The following is a 15,743-nucleotide window of genomic DNA, read 5'->3' as shown; positions in this document are numbered from 1 at the left end:
AATGCAGTAACTAATGGAACTTTTTTTTTCATTTTAAACATTTTTAAATGTCCCTTTAGCTCTTTATTTTGCATTTTGTAAAATACGAGAAGGATTTTGTCCATTTGTTACTAATGTTTCCATTGTTGTCATGGTTTGCTTTGATCCACAGATGATGATAGGAGCATCATGACAGAGCAGTTAGAAACTATCCCTAAAGAGGAGAAAGCTGACAAGGAAGCTCGGAGGCCATCTCTTGAGAAACATAGAAAAGAAAAGCCCTTTAAAACCGGGAGAGGCAGAATTTCCACTCCTGAGAGAAAAATAGCTAAAAAGGAACCTAGCACAGTCTCCAGAGATGAAGTGAGAAGGAAAAAAGGTTCATTTAACAATCACTTCTTTAAAAATGTTTTTGAAGTAATTATTTCTCTTTGGTAGAAGAAACGGCCTTACAGCGGTAACTAATTATGTATGATATTCCGTTCGGTTTTGCTCCAAGTGTCTGTTTTTTCCTGATGGTATGCTTTCTGTGTTTTCTTATTCATAGCAGTTTATAAGAAGGCTGAACTTGCTAAAAAAACAGAAGTTCAGGCCCACTCTCCCTCCAGGAAATTCATTTTAAAACCTGCCATCAAATACACTAGACCAACTCATCTCTCCTGTGTTAAGCGGAAAACGACAGGTGACTGTTCCATTCTGCAATGTGGCTGGCAAACATAGACATGTATTTTCTTTTTTTAAATCTCATTACTGTAGCAACTTCATTTTGTTTTTCTTGGAAGAATCTTAGCAGTCATGAACAATTTTCCTATTAAGTGTCTTGTATCATTGTTGTTTTCCCCCCTCCCTGCAGAAGACGTCATGACCATCTGTTTCTTTGTCATGCTCAGACTTAACCGTGATTTTATCTTGGCATTGTACTCCAGTGTCACATTCCGGGAATTCCTATTTTCATTGTGTGTGTTTGGTTAGCCAGTGATGATGAATATAACAATGGTATGCATCCTCATTATTTTGCTTCTTTATCTCCCTCATGCTTCCACCCATACTATGTGTCGTATTGTCTACATGGTTACTGCCAAATCTGTTACTGATGTTGATGAATTTACCAAAAACCACCAAGAATGCATAGTGATTTCAAGATTGAAAATGAAAAGCAAAACTAAAGTAAAATTATGGTTGCAAAATTATTTTGCTTTGGGTGAATGAAAAGAAAAAGGAAAATGGAATTGTCTGGTAATCCTATCAGATTTCCTTCCTCTTACCCAAAACTAGCGAAGCTTTCAATCTCCTGTACTGCATCTCTCTGCTAACATTTTGTCACTGGGATTTTCTTAAATGTGTATCCAAATGGCTAAATTTTCCTGTATAATTGACTACTCAAGATTCTGAATAAACCTGTTTTTCCAAAAATTTTAGAACTTAGGTGTTTTTCCATTTTGCTACCTTATTTTCCATCTTCTTCAAATATACATGTTTTTTACTATTTAAAAAAGTGAAATATGCTACAAAAGCCCATACAAATATCTGTAATGCAAATGCTATTTCTGAATTTCAGTACAAAGTGTTTATTTTAAATATGTAATTATACTAGGATAATCTTAATTTATAATAAATTTTATTTTAGCATTTATTAAGTGGTACACTTGCTATCTACCAAATGAGATACCAGATTGTTAAATCAAAAAAGGAATATTTTCTTTTCCATTATATATTAGAAATGCCTTTATATAAATCTTAGGAGGGTTTTAAAGGTTAAAAGCAGCATTAATCTTAGAAAGGAAAAGAAAATCAAGGTAACTGATGGTTTTATGATAGCCTTTAAAAAGTCCAACTATTTTGTCTTTGTGTTCATTTAGGAATCATCTCATATGCTTTCCTTCAAGAACTAGTCTCTAAGGCAGGGTTTGAAAATGGGAGGCTCACAGTACACAAACCTTGATAAACGTTCAGGACAAGGAGTTCCTTTGAATTAAGAGTTAGAAATCAACATGACATCTCTAAATCTTACATCACATCTCACTTAGTTCATTTTCATTAAACTTGAAATTTTTCTTCTAGTTGGACAAATACTTGGGCAGGCAAAAGCTCATGGTTTGTGCACAAAAATCCTACATCCTACCTGAAAGGATGAAAGACTCAGGATTGTGGAATTTCAGAGGAAATGTAGAATGGTTTGGTGGAGTACCTGCGTGTTACTGGTATTCAGTTTACCACACTGAGATTAAATTGCCTTTTTAAGTCATCTACTCAAGGAAATTTAAGATGTTTGGACTAACTAGGAACTTCACTATTCAAATATTAAGATATTTAAGCAGAAATCATATTCTAAACCTTGGTGTTATTGTCTTAAAGCAAACTATATATGTCACAGAAATTTAAGATATATTACAGAAATTTTAGTAAATCATCATTTGCACTGCATTTAGAAACAAACAGTTGTAGAATCTGTATAATCTTACTAGCCTGTCCCAAATAGCATATAGCATACTGTAGACAGTTACTATTTTTGTGTTAGAGCTGCATATGACATAGGAAACCTTTTCGAAACTCATCTAGAGTGCTTATAAGGATCAGTACTGTTTTCCCTGAGGTTCTCTCTTATGAAGGAAAATTAAAGAGGAAGTAAACACACAAGCTTGTGCCTTTCATTTTCTCATTTAAGTAGGGGTCGTTTTTCCAAAACACAAAGTATTGTTTTCAATCATGAAAGATATTTAAGTCAAGTCAGGTAAGTCATCTACAGAAAATATGCTGGAGATAATGGAGTTTAAAATTGAAACCAGGGGTATAAAAGAGCAGCAAGAGAAACAGCAGTAACAGATGTGGTAACAATTTCATACAGGAAGTGCATGTGTAGAACATGTTCTGTATTACTGAACTTAAAAGTCCTCTTATGTTTTTCTCCTTGACAAGCTTTTATTCTTCCCTCCTCTTCTCATGTGGTGCATTGCACATCAAACAAGTCTGTCATTCATATTGTGAAATGAAGGGGTGTAGAGGGAAAGGGGTTGGCTGACTATGACAGTTTGGAATACGAAATGCAGATATATTTGTAGGGATGCCAATGGCTATAGAAAAAGGGTTTGGAAATCTCCATGAACACTTTTTATATCATGCAAATCCTAGAAACCAATCAGTACCCTTTAATTTCTACAGCATTCAGACTACTATTCTATGATTTCTGTTCAAAAAGAACTATCCTCATGTAATGTTAATTTAAAGGTTCATAGCTAACGAACAAAATTATTTGGTGTGCTTACCTGTGCTTTGGTTAACACTTGGTGATATTAATTAGCACACACTGTAGTGGGAGTCACATAATTAATGATGCTATTCAGGTTTCTTTAGTTACTGAATTTGAGTCTCAAAGTTCTGCTTTGCATTTGTCTGTTGACACAACTGTATATCCAAAAGGTATTGAAAATGCATTATGTGGTTTTTTAGCCACTAAGTTTGGGGCTGTTTGTGTCTCCTTTTTTCAACAGCAACAGGTGGTGAATCAACTCAGGCTCCCAGTGTATTTAAACAGGCAAAGGACAAAGTCTCTGTGAGTAAAAAAACTTTTTCCTTGTTCTTCATTTGAAGTTCCCTTTGATATTAGTGGCAACGTCTTAATAACTTTAGATATAAGTTAGATTTTGATGTTTACTCTTAAGCGTTTTAAACCATTCACTTTTCTAGAATGAGTCTCCGTGGCATTTGGGCATGTCTTATTTCATGTCTTCTGAAATGACGTGATGGTAGTTGGGGAGGGCAGAGCTGGGATTGAGACTCTCTCTTTATTAATAAGACAAAAACATGAAACAGCATTATCTGACAAAAATAGGGGAGCCTGACTTATTTACTTTTCATAAAATCAAGATAACTGTTATAATCAACATTAAACTCTATTTATAATACATTTTCATTGTTATTATGACAAAATAAGAATATGAGTATATTAAATAAAAATAAGTAAAAATACTTTTTAATCCCCTTATCTAGATAACTACAATTACCATTTTGATGTAAGATCTTAATTTTTTTCTACACATTCTTAGGTTTAGTAACAAAAATGAAAATGCTGTGCATCAGTTGAACCAAAAAGTAAACATTTCCATGTCATTAAACATTTTTGTACATCATTTTAATAACTACATTACATTGCATTTTATTTATGGTGATATACTTAATTCCCTATTATTTGACATGCAACTTTTTCTATTATTTTAGCAATATTACCGTAGAAATATTTTCAGCTAAAACTATGCATGCATCCATATGTATTGCCTTAGGATAACTTCCTAGTGGTGAAATTATTGTTTTCAGAAAAAGTCCATATTTAAAGTTTTTGCTCCATGTTGTTAGTGTCCTCTAGGAAGGTTCTATGGCTTATATGTCCTCCAGCTGTATATAAGAGTGTTCATGTTCATTATTATTACTAGATGTTCCTATACTTTTTCTGTATTTTCCAAGTTACGGTGTTAAAATATCTTATTGCTTTAATTTGGTTGTATAATGATGTCTGCTTCATATGTTTATAAATATTTTACATTTTTAAGGATTTTATTTTTATATTATTAACCATGTTTTTTGAACTTTCGAAAGACCAAAGCCAACACAAAGTGTTGTAGTCCTTTCTGATTGAAAGAAAAAAAATTAAAAGACTACTAATAAAATCCTAAAGTTACAACAGATTATTTGACTGATGATATCAGTAGTGTATCACAATGTTCTGGATCTTAGACATCATATATGTTATATAAATTTAGCCTTGTAAAAACTAACAAGATTTTAGACTTCCACTTTTCATTTATCATGAAAAATAGGAATTCATTTCCAATGTCAGCCAGATTTTTTTGTCATGTCAAACCTGAGGGACTTTATGTTGATTTAAAAAAATTTATTTTTATATAAGTGTTTTAGGCATATTCCTGAATATATGAGAAGCAATAGAACCTATTTATTGCTTTAAATATTAGGCTTTATGTTGAGCACACTGCGATTTCCAGATTTCTCTCTCTTTGCCTTCTGTTTCTGACAGGGAAGTAGTAAGTTGTGGTGGTTATGAGCAGGGCTCTGAAACAGGCCAGGTCCAAGTCTGGAACATTTATTAGCTCTATGATCTTTTTTCTTCCTATGTCTTAATTTTCTATAAATAATGGAGGAGTAAAATTCCTGTATCCTAAGTTAGTTGTGAAAAGTATGGTAATTTAATAAAACAGAATACCGTATAGTACCTAAAACATAGTATTCATCCAATAAACAGTGATAGTTGTTATTATTATTTGAAAGGTGGAAGTCCTTAGGAGCACATATAGAAAGTAAGTCTGAGCTTTCCCCCATGGGGAAAAGAATTTTTAAATGAACATTGAAAAACCTTTAGGACATTTTCAAGTCTTTTGGTCTTAAAGTAACTCAACAGGAATTGACACTACACTTAGGACAGAAACCGTATGCATCTCTAACACAAAACTATTTTCCTGGTAAATGTCCATGTAGTCTTTCTGAAGAGATTAAGCCACCATCCTTTCTAACTTTTTCTCATTTAAATTCCTTTTTTTTTCCCTTTTCTCTAACGTCATCCTATTCCTGTAAGTTTCCTAAAACCCCAAGATTCACTCTTAATTTAGCTCAGTACATGCATCAGAACAGTTGTCTGATTTTTCAGTTGATCTTTATAGTGAAACTGACTTGTAACCCTTCATTTCATTTGCTTTTTTATTTGTTTTGGTTTACTTTTGTTTTTAGGGTGGTATTAGGGGTTGTCTTCTATAATTTGAGGCAATCTACTTACTCCATTTTTTTCTCTATATCACACTTTTGAAATTCACTACTTTGTGGGTAGCATCCATCAAAAAGAATGACTTGTGCCAACCCAGTTACACTTAGCACTCAAGATGCTGGGTCTGTAAATCAAGAAGTGATTAGTGCAATCCATGACTGTTTATACCTCTCTTGAAGTAGCTATGGAGGTTAAAACTTAAGATAAAAATGTTACAGCTGTTATTTTTGTAACAGCTAAATCACGTTAATATTTGAAGATACAATCTCCTTGGCTTTGTCAGTACTTGTCTGTAGCTTTAATAAAGTCTCCCATGAGATACGTGGCATGCCAGCATAGCTTCCTCCAAAAGCCACACATCCAACCTGCTAATTTACAGTTGCCAATAATCTCTTCAGAGATTATCAACACCTGTAAGTTAATTCTTGTGATTTTTTATGAGCAGTATTTTGGTGCCAACTTTCATTTTTAGAACTTACAACACATCATACAAACTGCAAGTCTGTCCATAAAAAGTATTAATTCTGTGCCATAACTTGATTCCCAGTATCATTGTACTCATAAAATGAGCAAATTCTATAGAAACTCTGCAATTTTCTGATAAAACTAATGTAGATATCTAAGAATATTTTTTCTCAACTTTAAAAATATATTTTCCATTGTTAGGCTCTAAGTATACCTTGTTCTAAAGTTCTTGAAATATGATCAAATATCAATTATATATACACATCTTAAGGTCTGTGTTTATTAAAGAAACAATTCCAGGAGATTGTCAAGGTATTTTCCAAATATGGTACCATTGTAAGACCTATGGATTAATCAGAGACCTTATGTATAGAATCCATAAAGAATATTTTCATCTGTATTCTCATATATGAGTATTTTTAAGTTCATTCTAATTAAAAAGAGGTGTTCAATAAAAAATGTCTTATTCTCACATAAATATACATCTCCCTCACTGATTATAACTCTTCATCATGTGGTCTTATTAAAAATAGATATTTAATTTCTTATATGTTTATACATTTTTTAATTTTCCTTTTACTTCATAGTTTGGTTTATTTTGTGCTTTTTTTTGTTTTCTTTCATGGCTAGAATTCTACCTTGTCAAAGATTCCCGCCTTGCAGGGTAGCACAGTGTCCCCAAGATGCAGCTCAGCCTGCCATAGTACGACTCAAAAGGCAACCTTTTCTGACAGTTTTTTAATACAGCCCACCTCCGCGGGCTCTGCAGACCGTTTGCCATACTCAGAATCAGGGAATAAGGTAAGGCAGCTGGTGGTCAACCAGAGGTGTAGAAAGGAATATAATTTGGGAGGTTAAAAGATATAATTCAGTACATGTATAGAAACACAGACTTGCATTTCTGAAGTGTTTGACACATAAAGAACAGATCCTATTAAAGACAATGCAAATTAAGTTTCAATTGTTATTAGCAGTCTAACCAGTAAAAACAAAAAAGAAAATTTTTTTCTAGATACACTATTATTTAATATTTATTTGATATAAAATTCCAGATGCAAATTAATGAAACAAAATATACATAATATGTAGTATCTAATACAATATTATATATAGCATACTATATATAAATCATACTGTATCATTTGATAACAAATAATACATAATTTATAGACAGTTTGGGTGATTCAGGCACATCATGATTTAATACTACCTCTGCTACCTACCAACTCAGTGATCTTGAAAAAATTACATAAACTGATAAAATCTGCTTCTTTGTCTATGAAGTGCATATAATTTTTTGTGGTAAGAATTAAATCATAAATGATGTAAAGTGCTTAGCGTTCCTAAGCACAATAGGTGCACAATATACAGCAGTGGTCATTGTTAAATACTATGCATGCAATACCCCACTGCCAGTCTTATCTGATGAATAAATTATACTAATGAAATTTTTTCAGTAAAATTATTAATTTACTTATGATTACTTGAGTAAAGTCATGTTACCTGTGTTATCATTTAAAATTTAAATTTTACAATTATTAGCACTAACTCCAAAATGATATATTTTTGTAAAAACTCTGCAAATATGAACAAAATTTCTAAGTTTTGAAGCACAGATGCTAAGCATATGCAATTCAGTAGTGTGTATTAAAAGAAATTCATGGATCAGCAGAGGAGGAAAAATAGCCAGAGCAACATAATCCCTTTGTATTATTAAAATAAAGATTCAGAAGAACCCATCGTTCCTTTTGTTTTCCCCCATCAGGATGGAGTAACCAAGAGCCCAGAAAAGCGCTCATCTCTGCCGAGACCCTCCTCCATTCTGCCCCCTCGCCGAGGCATATCAGGAGACAGGGAGGAGAATTCCTTCTCTCTCAACAGTTCCATCTCCTCTTCAGCACGGCGGACCACGAGTACGTTTACTTTGGTTTGGCTTCCTTTATAATCCCTTAAGTGGAGTAGAGCTTATTATGTATTTATATTTTATATTTTTCTAATAAAACATGAATTAAAAACAGATGACATTTCCCCTAAGAATCAGAAAAACCCAGACTATCTGTGGGTCCCAAATAGCTATTACAATCAGAATGATTGATGAAGGAAATGAGTACCTGCTGCTGATTATCCATTAAATAAGATGAAATAAAGTCATTTTTCTCAGAATATATTTTCTCTGTTCTTTCAAATTTAGAGTAAAAAAGTAAATTTGAGTGAAGTAATTAATAGAGAAAAATGATAGTCAGGGATTTTTAATATATGTATATATGTTTAACCCTTAATAGAATTCCAGATCCTAAAATCGAACTGGAAAGTCAACAATCAAAACCTAGGACCTTACTCATTTTGTGAAGAATTTGCATTCCAGTGAGACTGTAAACACAGCATCTTCTGTGCAGTAGCTTCACTTTCTTTTGATTGATGGCCTATAATAAACTGGTTGGCAATTATCACAGTTTATGTAAAAAGTATTAAAATGATCCAATCACTACCCACTTAGGTATTGTGTTGCTACCAGGATTATTTAGCAAAGCATGGATTCAAATTATTTTCACAAAAGTGTTTCTCTTACAATCAAAACAGCTGTACCTGTAGATACTAAAATCTTAAGACACATTTTTCACTCAATTAACAATGCTTATGTCTAAGTATTAATAACCTCATTAAATGTACTGATGAGAACGCTGATCGTTTAGAGAAGGTCTAAAAGGATTAGGTTGTCTAGTGCTACACAACTAAAAAGTGGTCGAATTTGGTTTTCAGCCTACTGGTAACTTCACAACCTGTCCCCCTAAAGTCTTCTCTATATTTATTTGCAATAAATAGAACCAGAAAACTACTCTGTAGACTCACTTGTACAATAGTACCTCCATCATTTAAAAGCCATTATAAAATGGTAGAAATGATTGGAGATTTATATATGTCATTTAAAATCCATTATGAAATGGCAGAAATTACTACCACCGTCACAATATAATTGATTTCACTACTTGTTTTTTTAAATATGTAATAATAATTAGCCCACTTTAAATGGGACTATTTTCTATGGCACTTTAGAGTGTTTTGCCTACAATGAGCATGTTTATTAGGATTACAGCAGTTGTGCCCTACAGATTTTAGTTTCACAAAGTATTAACATCCTTTGCAATATGTGCAAAGAACACTTTGAAATTACTAAAACTCTTTTTACCTTAGCAAAAATAAAATATTCAAATGAACTAGTAAAGAAGGCACTTAAAGAGTTAATCTCCAGAGAAAAGACTTTAACTGTAAATATCTAGAGTTAGAGTTGTGCATCAGCAATAATAAGGGATGTCAAGACAAGACAAAAGCACCAAAGGCATACCTCAAATTATGTTTGTATTTGTTGCTATGGAAGCAAAATGGCACTTTCTCCATAAATTCACATCTACAAGCCACTGTACTGTGCCTTTATAAATGTGTCTGTATATAAATTGTTTTTTATGTTCTGGGCCAGTTCTGTTTTAAGTTTGTAGCCTTACTTTGTAGGTTATTGCATTGTATTACTTGGTATGATCGTAACCAATACTCTGATAATCTAAGGAAATAAGGTTTATTTTATCTCTATGTAAGAACAGCTAAAGGTATAGACCCTTATTAGAATTCCAGCTCCTAAAATCTAACTGGAATTATTGCACAGAACATACTATGTTTACAGCCTCCCTGGAATGCAATTAGAAGAGCAAGTAATTTGTCTACTTCCATTCACCTATCATCTCCTTAACTGCGCACAGGAATGTTCTAGCATTTTGTAAAGCTATTGAAAACGTCTGAAAGAAACATTTCCATTGCAGTAAGTTCATTTAGCCCAAGAAGAGGAAAAGACATTGTCATTTAGGAGTTGACAAAATAAATAAGAACACAGTTTAATAAAGTTAACTCATAAATCGTTTTAAGTTGTTTTAGTATCTTTGAATGCTTTCAATTTCAGAACAAATGGGAAACACTTGAATGTGTCATTTTGATGACTAGAACATAATTTCTTACAATACAAAGTTGATCATATTTATTGAGCAGCCATGTTAAGCGCTTAATACTTGTCATTTTTTGTCATTCTCCAGATGTTAACAAAACTTTTGTCCCTTACTTTTCCAAAGCTTAAAGCCTTTTTCTACAAATATAGAAATTACTCTTACTTTAAGAATGTTTATTACATTAAGTAAAAATTGCTCTGCACATTCAAAATACTTCAGCTTAGTCTCCATGAAGTAAAAAGTACCTTAGCACACTTTGATAAATTCTGAATCCAATTTGTACCATTAAAATCGAAAATATGTTGAGCTTCTACCATGTTCAGGCCCCATGAAAGGCACCAGTGCTAGGTACAATGGCCAATAAATACAGAGAAGATCCCTTTCTCCAAAAGACCTAAGCTGTTCAAATGTGATGAAGGCATAGAGGAAATATTTGAGAAAGAAATAAGTTTCCAAAGAGATTTATCAGACAGACATGACTGCTTCAGATCTACATCAGCTTAATCTACTAACACATTTTGTAGCAAGGAAGCTACAAAAAGTCAAGTTGGGTGTGGTCTTGAAACTACATTTTTGTTGAAAGCAATAAAAATCACAATGCATACTAATTTATCAGTTTAGTTTTCTCATGTTCCATTTCACATTGTCAATTGGAGAGTCTACATATGTTTTTGTCCTTATGTTAGAAGACCAAAAGGACACAGGGTAACTTTCACTTGGTACATGAAAACTGCCCACTGAAAGAGGAAATAAAATTGTCCTGTTTCTCCAGGAGACTCAACCTAAAGCAATGGGTGAATACACAATGTCTGTAGATTACAATTATCTAAAAGGTCACTCCTTGAAAATGTTCAGGCAAAGATTCGTTGTCCCCTTCGAAGAACTTCCTGCATTGATAATCAGTTGCTTTAGATGACTCCAAGACCCCTTTCACTTCACTGGTTTTTAAATTAATGAGTTATGCCTTTATCCTCCATAAAATTTCTAGAAGATTCATTGATTTTACAAAGTATCCATACTCAGTAGTAAAAAATAAAAATGATTCTCTTCCTATAAAATATAGAAAAAGATCAAAGAATTTGAATAATAAATATAAATGGTAAACAAGTATTCTATTATTAGAATCAATGTATAATTTTAAGAGAAGATTTTTAGTGTTAAGAAGCTAAATGTCACGTCTGGCTTAGAATTTAGTATCATCTGGGTAAATGAGCCTCAGTGTCCTCCTTTTTAAATCAGGAATAATAACAGCTGCCTCTAACTATTGTACATGGTTGTTTGGTTATCAAATGTTTGGTGTTCACAGAAGTACTTTGAAATCTGTAAGGTGTTATATGCTTATTTATATCATTCCTTCAAAAAGGCATTTAAAATGATACTCAAATATACAGTTAAAAAGACAACATGAGAGAAACATAATATAGGAAAAAAGGGGGGAAAGGAGTTAAGTGATAAAATGAAGCGAAGGTCAAGTTGAGACAGAGAAATGCATCTCACCATTTCCTGTGTAGTTGGCTGCTGGGGTTACTGATTTGACTCCAAAGTGCAAACTTGTATATTCACTGTGAATATAGTGTTAAGACATCTTACTTCTAAGGAGAGATACAGTTTATTTTTGGTATTGAGAGCTGAGACAAATTGCCTTGTAAAGGAAATGCGTGATATTTTAGAATAATCTCAGTATTCATATCTCACAGTGCCCCTCAATGTAAGCTGAGGGAGTAACACTGAAATGCAGTTCAATAAAGAACTATCTACACAGGTCAAAATTATGTGATCTAAATACACAAGTTGTATGTCCACCTGGATCTTAGAGTGAACTTACTATACAAAAGAACAAATGGTCCACATATGATTCAAGGAATCATCAGTAAATGTGAGTCCACACAGAACATTAGGTGCAGACTTTTTCCAACTCAAGGCAGATCTGTATGCCTTCACAGTTACACAATTAGAAAATATTCTTGACACATTCATAATGAAAATTAAGAAGAATAAATCAGGAAAACCCAAGTGTTATTTTTGATTTGTTAACAGTGCATGTTCAAAAGAATGATACCAGGTTATGAGCTAAAAAACAAGGATCTCACCTTTTTGAGCACTGTTATAATTCATAAATATTCTAAATGCTTTATAAATTTAATATATTAAGAGTTCTAACAATCTGGGGAAAGATGAATGTCCTGAGAACTTTCTCATGCTGTGGTTTTGGTTTGGTTTTGTCTCTTAATACAGGGTCAGAGCCAATTCGCCGAGCAGGAAAAAGCGGCACTTCAACACCCACTACTCCCGGATCAACCGCCATTACACCTGGCACGCCACCCAGCTATTCTTCACGCACACCAGGCACTCCTGGAACCCCTAGCTATCCGAGAACCCCTCACACACCAGGAACCCCCAAATCTGCCATCTTGGTACCCAGTGAGAAGAAAGTTGCCGTCATACGTACTCCTCCAAAATCTCCTGCGACTCCCAAGCAGCTTCGGCTCATTAACCAACCACTGCCAGATCTGAAGAACGTCAAATCCAAAATTGGATCAACAGACAACATCAAATACCAGCCTAAAGGGGGACAGGTAAGAATCATATGAACACATATTTGCTGTCAGAAATAAAATCCCGTATTATCTTGAAGCCTTCTTCTAAGCTAACAGTTCTTACAACAAAAGGGAAGTGGAGGTGTTAAAGAGTTACCGATTATGGTTTGTGGCTAAGAGTTTGGACTTTATCTGACAAAGCCAGCTTATAAAATATAAAGAAAATCACATGACATGACCATTCGTTCTGGTTTTTATTGGATAAAAATTGATTGGACCATACAGGAGAATCTTTCAGTTGATGGCCTCACAGATCTTTTGTGAATGTATCTCTATTGTCTTGTGGATCTTCCCTTAAGAGGTTAAAATTACATTTATGACATGAATTTGAGTTCTCTAGCTTAGATCTGGACCATGAGTTCATTTGACCCCTAAGTGATTCCACTTTCTTTCTTCCCCAAGTATTTCCTATGACTTCTACCATTTCCCCAGGTTCACTCCCAAATCAGAGGATGGTTTGCCAAGTTTCTTCTCTGGCTGCTTTTGCTTGAACAATGCAAAGGGTAGAAGATATTCATATTGGTAATAAATAAACAGTTTTCTATGGTTCTGATGAATAAAATTTATTAAATTTTTTACTTAATTGTATTGAATAGTTATTAGTGAAGGTCTGCCTATTAACTCTTAACTTCAGCTCCAGTGCAGACATTCACATCTTTTCCAACCAGGGGGCTTCAAAGAATGCTTTGACCTGAACTTTTGCTTATACTGTATGTTTGGACAAAGCGATTAGGCTGGAAGGAGCTAATACGAATATCATCTAATGTGTTTTATCGCTTGTGATAATGACTGACCCATGGGAGAGTTCAACTTTTCTTGTCATTGAAGGGATAAAACACTCATCTTTGAGAGAAAGAAAACAATGATTTCCTTTGTACATAAACAAACTTCTGATGCCCTTCAATATCCCAAAAAAGCTTTTCTTTTCATCTCAGTATTCTTTTCTGCTGCTCTTTTACTTATCTCTTATATTTTCTGCCACTGATTTCTGATATCCCTCCTTCATGCTAAAGTAAAGGTATATTTTCAGGCAAATTTACAAGAAAATCTTACCCAAATGTGAAACTGTCAATAAAGGACTCCTATTCACTACTGAAACAAAAAGTCAGTGTTGCTCCCTCCTTAAGCAGTAATCTTCACTGTCTCATTATGATTCTGTTCAAGGAAGCCCAAGAAGTTAAGAAAAGTCAACCAAGAAGGAGGGGTGGCGGCAGGTGCACGCAGCATAACGCTCAATATGCCCTTTTCAGAATGACTAACATTCTATAACAGTATAATCATCGATGGATGCCTTTTCAATAAAAATGTTATTAAAAATATGAGTTACAAGAAACCTTTTTTAAGCAAAAACAAAAACAAAAAGCTACCAAATTTAAGCGTATAGTTCCAAAAACCTCATACTATTTTTGCATTCCTTTGCACATCCAAAAGAAGGAAATGTTCTGAGCCTTTTGGAAATACCAAAATGTCATGTTATTTTTATTTTTATACAAAATAACTTAAAAGGGTAAGTTGAATAAAATCAATTTAATACCAATTTGAAAGTTTATCATTTTGGTTTTTGGTGAGATAACCCTTAAAATAGACTAACTATTTAGTATATTTAAAATCAATTCTATTTTTTAATATATCCCCATGTCCTAGTATTCTCTTTAAACTAACTGTGGGTTATGCTTGATTTTCCTAAAATATATTGGTATTTAAAAAAATATGTTCCTTCTTAGAATCACAAGGGAATATAAATTATCACTAAGATATTTCTTGAAACCAGAAAGAAAATTAAAAGGGAATAAATATTGATATTGACATAAAAACTTCAGAATATATAATTTTATTCAAAGGACTCCTCAAGGTAAAGAAGCAAAAAGAATAGTTTAGTTTTGCTGGACTCAATAAGGTAAAACTAATCCAAAAAATATGAATACTTATTTTATGTTTTCTGCTTTTTTAACATTTCTGATTGTGAATATTTCTAGATCTAATTTTAATTGACTTCTGTACTCGGTAATTCATAGACTTGATACTAAGATATCTTAAAATCTTTTGAGTTGAACTAAAACTGCCTTAGAGATTATGATAATTAGAACTAGTAAAGACATATAGCAAAAAAAAATTGCAGAGAAAACAAAAATAGTCTCAAAATCACAGTATTATTTGAAGAAAACTCTTCTTTCATAAGGCAAGTGTTAACCTGCTGCAGAATTATTCTATCTTAGCTTCAGATAACTTGGATAAAATCCATAACAGTGGAGTTATGAAGTGACTTTTGCTGGAGAAGCAGGAGGCATTTCCTCACCAAGATGAGAAACAGATGGAAAGCAGATATTTGCCTTCTATTTTGTATAGATGGTATCAATGCATTTAAATTGGAGGGGGAAATGAATTGGGAAATTGAAATGCACCGCAATTAAACCATCTTTGTAGGAAAAACATATCACTCAACACTTTAATATTATCCCCCTTAAAAGCCTCCTTACGGTGTATGGTCTTCAAACACAGGGAGTGAAGAGAGATTCCTTTCCTAGACATGTTAAACTGGAGGCTTTGACTGGGATTATTAGAGTTTCCACTTAATAGAATGACTAGGAAAAATTTTCTGTTAGGCTTCTTAGAAATTATCAAGATGATATGCTGAAGATCCTTGTTATCTACTTGAGAATCCATAAATGCACACTTTTGGGGAAATGGAAGCCACTGGCGTGTTGTTCCCAATTGTAAATTGATTATATTAGGATGTTTGAATGGACAGTGGCATACCCAGAATCACTGAAGAGGACAGGATGATAGTGGCACTTTCTGTAGGGGCAACTTCATAATTGAGATCTATGGTCTGCAGGTACTAAGAAAAATAGTCATGCAATTCTTTAATAACAGTAAATTCATAGATGTAACCTTTATTCTTTGACACAGGCTCTATTGTCATGAAATTTGGAGGAGTTGGAT

At 33.2% G+C, this 15,743-nt stretch overlaps 1 protein-coding gene across 29 annotated transcripts in view; it reads left to right on the top strand.

Annotated features, from left to right (window-relative positions):
• The window catches only part of MAP2 (microtubule associated protein 2), a 281,142-nt gene that overhangs the window by 246,571 nt on the left and 18,828 nt on the right, over positions 1-15,743 (top strand). For 12 of the 29 annotated variants that reach the window (XM_073218195.1, XM_073218194.1, XM_073218191.1 and 9 more), the window contains 6 exons: positions 152-358; positions 527-661; positions 3,468-3,529; positions 6,842-7,012; positions 7,977-8,124; positions 12,439-12,779. In XM_073218195.1, the coding sequence (XP_073074296.1) occupies positions 152-358; positions 527-661; positions 3,468-3,529; positions 6,842-7,012; positions 7,977-8,124; positions 12,439-12,779 (1,064 nt within the window). The remainder of the gene's footprint in view (positions 1-151; positions 359-526; positions 662-3,467; positions 3,530-6,841; positions 7,013-7,976; positions 8,125-12,438; positions 12,780-15,743) is intronic. The other 17 variants (XM_073218204.1, XM_073218200.1, XM_073218198.1 and 14 more) reach the window with 5 other exon arrangements.

The sequence above is a fragment of the Manis javanica genome, chromosome 12, assembly GCF_040802235.1.
Source record: "Manis javanica isolate MJ-LG chromosome 12, MJ_LKY, whole genome shotgun sequence".
In the NCBI taxonomy this organism is placed as follows: Eukaryota; Metazoa; Chordata; class Mammalia; order Pholidota; family Manidae; genus Manis; species Manis javanica.
The sequence above is the reverse complement of the archived record's forward strand: the minus strand, read 5'-3'. Positions and strand labels throughout refer to the sequence as shown.